The sequence below is a fragment of the Penaeus japonicus genome, unplaced genomic scaffold (genome assembly GCF_977035675.1).
Source record: "Penaeus japonicus unplaced genomic scaffold, GWHDUDI00000001_assembly GWHDUDI00000010, whole genome shotgun sequence".
NCBI lineage: Eukaryota > Metazoa > Arthropoda > Malacostraca > Decapoda > Penaeidae > Penaeus > Penaeus japonicus.
Window position 1 is genome coordinate 17,500,729 of NW_028234412.1, and position 7,500 is coordinate 17,508,228.

General features: G+C 41.3%; 1 protein-coding gene and 1 pseudogene across 5 annotated transcripts in view; both read left to right on the forward strand.

Moving 5' to 3' along the window:
* LOC122248410 (caveolin-1) overlaps positions 1-7,500 on the forward strand; it is a 54,023-nt gene that overhangs the window by 46,009 nt on the left and 514 nt on the right. For all 4 annotated transcript variants that reach the window (XM_086540884.1, XM_086540886.1, XM_086540885.1 and 1 more), the window contains 3 exons: positions 432-598; positions 5,197-5,376; positions 5,589-7,500. The exon at positions 5,589-7,500 is cut by the window's right edge and continues 514 nt beyond it. In XM_086540884.1, the coding sequence (XP_086397010.1) occupies positions 432-598; positions 5,197-5,376; positions 5,589-5,789 (548 nt within the window). In that variant the 3' untranslated portion in view covers positions 5,790-7,500. The remainder of the gene's footprint in view (positions 1-431; positions 599-5,196; positions 5,377-5,588) is intronic.
* Positions 7,499-7,500, forward strand: part of LOC147471136 (uncharacterized) — a 6,119-nt pseudogene continuing 6,117 nt past the window's right edge. Inside the window, exon 1 of the transcript XR_015191290.1 lies at positions 7,499-7,500. This exon is cut by the window's right edge and continues 115 nt beyond it. The product of XR_015191290.1 is annotated as an uncharacterized LOC147471136 (transcript).

Sequence of the window (7,500 nt, forward strand, 5' to 3'; positions counted from 1 at the left end):
TCTTCGTTTACAACGCTCGTTCGTTTCATTTTTTTAACTATTGATTAAGACTATAAGAAAGGAGCACATGCAAGCAGAGGAACTAATGCGTCGAAAGGAAAATGAATATTTGGAGGCAAATAGCACGAAATCATCCGGCTTTAGCGCGTGCGTGTGTCAGTCTCTATCGGCGATATTCTAAAGTTTTGCCTGACGGCGCATGACCTCTTCCCTCATATATCTGCCACGTTGGCTGTTTCGTCTGTCCGATGGCCATCACTCTTTTCCCGGTCGTTATCCGGACTTTCTCCTACTCGCCTTAATGTCTCCTCTCCCTTTCCCTTCATTTGCTCATCCTCCACGACATGACCCGTTTCTCCAACCTTAAACGCCCTCCCCGTCGCCGCCCCCGTCGCTCCTGTCTCACCCGCCGTCTTTCTCCTCTTCCTCAGGACCCGTTGACCCCAATAAGCTCGAGGCGGAGGACGGAGAGCTCCAGGTGGAGAACCGGAAGGACTCAGCCCAAGAGAAGAGAGCCAAGGGATCCCGAATGGGAGGAGCCGCTTCACCTTTCGCCATGGACAATCGAGACCCAAACAGCCTTAATCCACACATCCAGGTACGGCTGTTGGTCGTGGCTCAAGCGATGCCGAGTCTGGCTCATGCCGAAACGCATACATCAAGCTCACACTCGCACACACACACACGCACACACACGTGCACACACACATAAACAGACACGTGAGCGTACTCATGTGTAAAGGGCACATTGTGAAGAACGCAACACATCATTTCACACAAAGAGTTAACTGTGACTGCTATGTCAGCCTTGACGTTATCGCGAGGGTTACCGAGTGAGAGAGTGTAAGCACAGTCATATCTGCAAGAGTGTATTGTCGTATCATAAAAAAAGAGAGGGAGAGGGAGAGGGAGAGGGAGAGGGAGAGGGAGAGGGAGAGGGAGAGGGAGAGGGAGAGGGAGAGGGAGAGGGAGAGGGAGAGGGAGAGGGAGAGGGAGAGGGAGAGGGAGAGGGAGAGGGAGAAAGAGGACAAGAAAGAGAGCAAGAAAGAGAGAAAGAAAGAAAGGAAGAAAGAGAGGGAGAGGGAAGAAAGGGAGGAGAGAGAGTGCGAGAGCGATAACGAGAGAGAGAGAGAGAGAGAGAGAGAGAGAGAGAGAGAGAGAGAGAGAGAGAGAGAGAGAGAGAGAGAGAGAGAGAGAGAGAGGGAAACATACAAAGGCTAGTTTGCTATAGTATGCTTACTCGCGAACACAACGCACATCCATATACGCGCTTACCCTCCCATAGTTACGCGTCGCAGTCTGTCTCCACACACACGTGCGCACTGAAAGCTAACCAGTCGTGCGCGCCGGAAATGGGCGTGCCATGTTGGCGTGCAATGCCGCGTGCGTATGTGGTATGTGGCGCCACCCCGCGCACATACCTGCCCTACTTTACGCCGGCAGTTCTTGCTACGCACAAACTTGGCTGCGCTGTTCCGGTTTCGTGTCAAGGCGCCAGGAATGCTCAGCTTAACACGCAGTCACTGGACTTGGTAGAAACAATACGGTTTCCTTCGTCTCCTGACGTGGTGCCAATCTCCGTGGCAAACAAGGGTAACAATGGTGCTAGGGCGGAAATGGCGGAGTCTTATGATTATGATTGTATTTTCGAATTATACCGCGGTTTCAATCAAAATCTTCTGGGTGAGGTGCTAGGTTAGAATGACACTGAAGTATGGCCGGTACACCGTAGGTCACAAAATCTAATAATCTCCCAAACTTAGCCCAAATGTATATCATTTTGAACAATATTGTTAGAAGCTTCAGCAATTTACCATAAAAGCGTCATTACCTTGAAAACGTAATTGAATACAATTAATATGCATTTTTAAGTAAAGAGTTCTGACTTTTTATATGCCTCTTTAATTAATTTTACTCCATGTGACATAATACAGATGAAATTGTGAAAAATGTGTCTACTCACTTGCTTGCTCATCTCAGCATGATTGTGTGTGTGTGTGTGTGTTCGTCCACAGTATGTGTGCTATGAGTGATTATAGAGCAATTTTAGTCACAGTATTTCGTCTTTCGGGCCGACACCCAGTTAATCAGTTTGTTTTTATCTCAGTACATCATAATTACACACACACACACACTTGTGTGTGTGTGTTTGTATATATATTTATATATATATATATATATATATAATATATATATAATATATATATACACACACACATATATATACATAAATATATATAAACATATGTATATACATGCATATACATTGATACATGCATAGATACACACACACACACACACACATACACACACACACATATATATATGTATATATATATATATATATATATATATATATATATATATATATATATATACATATACACACACATAAGCATATTCGTACATCCACAGAGGTTTATCTGGCAAAGGCAAGTGTAACACCTGAGCACACTGTCGTAAACAGCATGACTTCGAGCATCAATACCCCACTAATTTACATGTTGTACAGGTGCATATGTATATGTAGGAAAATAATATTCACGCACTCACTCACACACACACATACATACACATCTGTAGCTTTCTATTTGGCAGGTTGACTGCCATTTGAGTAGATAGCTTCCTCTCTAGTTCTCCCTTTGTCAATGTTGGCGTTCCTCAGGGATCTGTGATATGCCCTTTCTTGTTTTTATTCCTCATCAATGATCATTTACCTTCCACTTCATTTCACATCTACTCCTTTGCAGACGATGCACGTCTCAGTCACTTTTCCTGTTTGAGTTTTACGTACAGCATTGGGAACATTCCTCTTGGAAGAACCGTCTCTGCCTCCGTTTCCTCCCAAGATCTTTCAGTGACAGAACGTGGGGTGTGGTTGGGAAAAACACTCAGCACCCACTGGTTGCGATGCATGTGGATGATGTGGATCTTCTCCACTCTCTCCTTCAGCTAGGACTTTCTGTTGCTTCTAAGCTCATTTGGAACACCCATATAACTACCCTTGCTAAACGTGCATCCTAAAAAAAAAAGGATTTCTTTTCAAAGCTGGCTATTTCACAGCGATTCATAATTGATATATATCTGAAATTCCCCTTTCAATTGAGTGCCGCATTTCCATATCCAAAAAAATCCAGTCAACAGCCAATCATCATTAATCCATTGGCATTGCGTCACTTCCAGGATATGGCAGAGATTGCGCACTTTTTAAAACTTTAAACACGCTGGAATTTATCTCCTTGACACGAGTTCCTTTTCACTGCTTAAGATCTTCGTTCCATTATAGGGCTGTCCGGACACCGGTCAGCAAAGAGAGCAAGTGTCCTCTAATTCGTGTTCTTGTGTTTTTCATCTTTAAATCTCGAAACAAGTTTTATCTCTATCTGTCTACGTATTAAAAAGCTCCGCATCAGAATAGATAGGGATCTAAAGGAAAAGACCTACACTTTGATGTTATAAATACTGTTGCTTTATATATGTACATTTGTTTATTCGTCACAGTGAGTAGATGCCATAATGTATTTGGGTGCTTGTATGTGCTTGGACATGTATTTGTGTGCAAGTGTCAGTGTTCATGAACGTGCGTTTGTGTTCTTGCGAGTTCTGTATGTGAGTTTTACGATTGCCGATATAGTTGTCTTTTTGTATGTGTGTGTGTGATAGTATATGCGTGTGTGTGTGTTTGCATACTTGTGTCTGTTTCTCTTTGTACAAGTTGTATCACTATATCTGAATCCTTCTGAACATATTACAATATGATTTTTACCAATTATTGGCAAATTTTATATACATTTATATAGCGCATCATGTCCATGGAAAATATAGGATTTGAAGTTCGCGCAAAAAAATACAAAGATGTTTACAAGCCACTGATAACCAAGTTCTTTCCCACAGTCCCCAGCGTGGGTAAGTGGTGGTTCATGTGTTAGCGCTGCGCACTCACTCTCACGCAAGTGCGAGTGGACACCGATTAGAGACACAGAAAGACACACAGACGGACGTACAAGTATGTTTATACACAAATATAGCACCCACATGCAAAGGAACTTAGCATATGTTTATGTATATATATATATATATAATATATATATATATATATATATATATATATATATATATATATATATTATATATATACATATATATATATATAATATATGTATATATATATATATACATATATAAATACATATATATATATATATATATATATATATATATATATATATATATATACACACACATATCTATATATCTATACACACACACACACACACACACACACACACACACACACACACACACACACACACACACACATATATATATATATATATATATATATATATATATATATATATACTATATATAAACACACACATAACACAAATATGTATATGTATATATTCATATATATACAGGACATGTATATGTGTGTGTATGTATATATATAATATATATATATATATATATATATATATATATATATATATATATATATAGATAGATAGATAGATAGATAGATAGGCATCAAAGGAAAAGACAATAGACCTCCTTCCACTCGTCCGCCCTCCCCCACCTTCCACCGCCACACCTGTAAACTACGTGAACTGCGCCTCCCTCGGCTACACCGCAACCCGCGCACTGGACCGGAGAAAGCAACAATAGGGCAACTCAATCAACGCGAGCACTGGTATCAAGCTTTTATTATCAAATCCATCTCAACTTCCGCTTCTCCCTGGGCACGCTTTGACAAAGTCCTCGAGGCATCGTAGCTACTAGACTTAATAACTAAAGCGAGCATCCGTAGAGCTGCGTCACTCTGTGTTCACCAAGACTGTCCGAATCGCCCCGCGCAACATCTCATATTGTCCGCCATGTCCTGTTGTGTTCTTGTCTCATCGTATTCCTGCCGCCGACATCCTCCGGCATAGCTCGCTTGCAATCCTTTAGCGGATTTGATTATGTCTTACCAGTCTATGTCTTCACTGAACCATCAGTTAAACCGTCTACTGTGACAACCAAATATTACCCATGTTGATTCCGTAATATCGCATGTGACTGTTATTTATTTGAATGTTGTTCTTGAAGCAGTCTGATGAGTAACCCTTGTAATTCAATGAAATAACTCTTAGCTGCAGCGCCCCGAGCGCAGCCAGCACTTCTCAGACGTAAGCAACTTTACTCCGCCCGTAGGTGCTGTGGGACGACATCGTGGGCGAGCCTGAGGGGTTGCGGACGCCGGACGGGTGCTGGAACTGTTCCATAAAGTGCTACGATGGAACAAGGCGCTGCTGCTACGTGCTACTGGTGGTCCTCTTTGCTCCCTTCATCGCTTGTTGCAACGGTTGCCAGTTCGCCTGCCTAGCCTTCAACGTAAGTGTCCGCTGTTTGCAGGTGTTCTGCGATGACAGATATGGACGTGGTAATGATAATGAGATTTGGTTATTATAGTAAGAGTAAAGTCAGTCTAGTTTTGTGAGGCGTATCATCATTCTAAAGAATGAGTAGGCGCAGATCAGAAATATCACAGCATTTTCTGCTGCCATTCAATCGGCTCGAAATCACCGCTTTTGTTGCTTCAACAGCAAGTCTGGTGCGTGGGTCCCTGCCTGAGGCTGTGGAAGATCAACTTGGCCACCGTGAAGAGGTTCTGGGAGGCATGGCTCTTGGCCGTGTGCAGTCCGATCTGCGACATCTGCGGCATATGCTTCTCCAAGGCCAAAGTCCGCTACCAAAAGCTCCCTGACTCGAGCGACCCTGAACCCGTCGACTACTTTACAGTCTGAAGAAGAGCTGTGTCGATCACTACCTAAGTTGACCAAGAGACCAAAGACTTTTCTTTCAACAAAAATGCTTATTGTCACTGTTATGAGTTATATATATTTACATCATATTTATTCTACTCACGGTTCTTCTTAAGTATAAGATTTGTTAACAAGTAAAATTCAGACAAAAAACTTTTTTTTAGGATAAACAACGAAATCATTTTCACAAGTATTTTATTTTTCTGGAATCCTTGATTCGATCTTGTTTTGAAAGTACGGTCTCCTTTTTCGATTCATTAAAGGTAATTCTTTTCATATCACAGGTAGAAAGAATACCTCTATTTTTGTGAAGAATTTATAGTCCTAATCCTAGTTAGGATAGATTAGTTTTGATAAGCTAAGCGTGAGTGCACTACACGGTCATCGAGTAAAGTTCCCATCTCCCTCCGTTGTAACATGAGTGGAAGCTTGTATAGAACAGCTGATGTTTCCAATGGCATTGTTACTTGGTGAAGAAGTGTAAATTGCATGTTCTTTTTTTCCGATCGGGCCAAAGACTGAGCACCAGATTTTGATCTATGCTAATTTCAACTACCAGATCTTGCAAAATTATGTCTGTTAATGTTAAATCATGCAACCTTTTCTTCGTGTTACTTTCTGGCTATGCAATATTATTGGTGTTCTCTACGAATTCCACGGAGAAATGTTCTCACCGACGGCGTTTTGTTGGTATCTGTTGTCACTCTTTTCGTTTGAATTACAAGAAGGCAAGGGTTTACTTTCAGGAAAGTTAGATTACGTTTCTGCAGAAGAAAACAACTAACAGTATCAAATGAATAAAGTCTGATGCATATGAAATATTCAACTATGTAAAAATCCTAATTAAAGAACAAATTAGCTAATAATACCTGAACGATGCACAAATTATGTAATACCTTTAACACCACAGCCTGTTGAAAAGGAAGCTGTAAATGAATTTCGTTGTGCAACGATTAAGAAGTTCCTGATTTGGCGATGCAGCTTGTAAGACGAAACCCAAGAAGCTGAGAAACTTCAGCTTCCTTCACCTGCCTTCACTTTGCGTGACTTTTCCCCTTACTGTGATAAAGTAGCGGTGTGTGCGAATGCCGGGGCCATTGAGTGATTAGAGAGGCACAGAGTGGGATGGTTAGACTTAATGGTGTTGAATACCTTGCATTAAATTCATATGTGCAACTCAGGTTAAAAGAAAATGTCAAGCAACCATGTCAATTTTGCCTCAAGATGTCACGACAAACCGTGAAGCATGCGAATATCTTTAGGTCTGACCGTTTTGTTCTGAAGTGCGAACTCCCTACGCAATCGAGACATCGCCCAGAGACAATAGGACAAACAAACCCAAGTGCAACATCCTTTGTATGCCTCCGTGCAAACAAATTTTTCTCCTTATGGCCGGCCTAGAATCGTATACCTTATGTAGTGTAACTCTTGAAGTTTTCAAAATCGGAAGCACTTTGTGGCCAATGGGGTCCAGATATTTCCATGTGGAATCATAAAAAGTCTCATTGAAATTCAAGTCTTTACACTGGATTGGTGGTGGCGTTATGAGGATGGAGCAGGGGCCTCGTGCCCTGCCGCCAAATTGACCACGCCCTCTTTATGATTAGGAATGCAAAAATGAATTAATTGATAAATAAACAAATAAACACAGATAAATGAATAAACAACAATTTCCCAAGTATTGTTTCTCAAT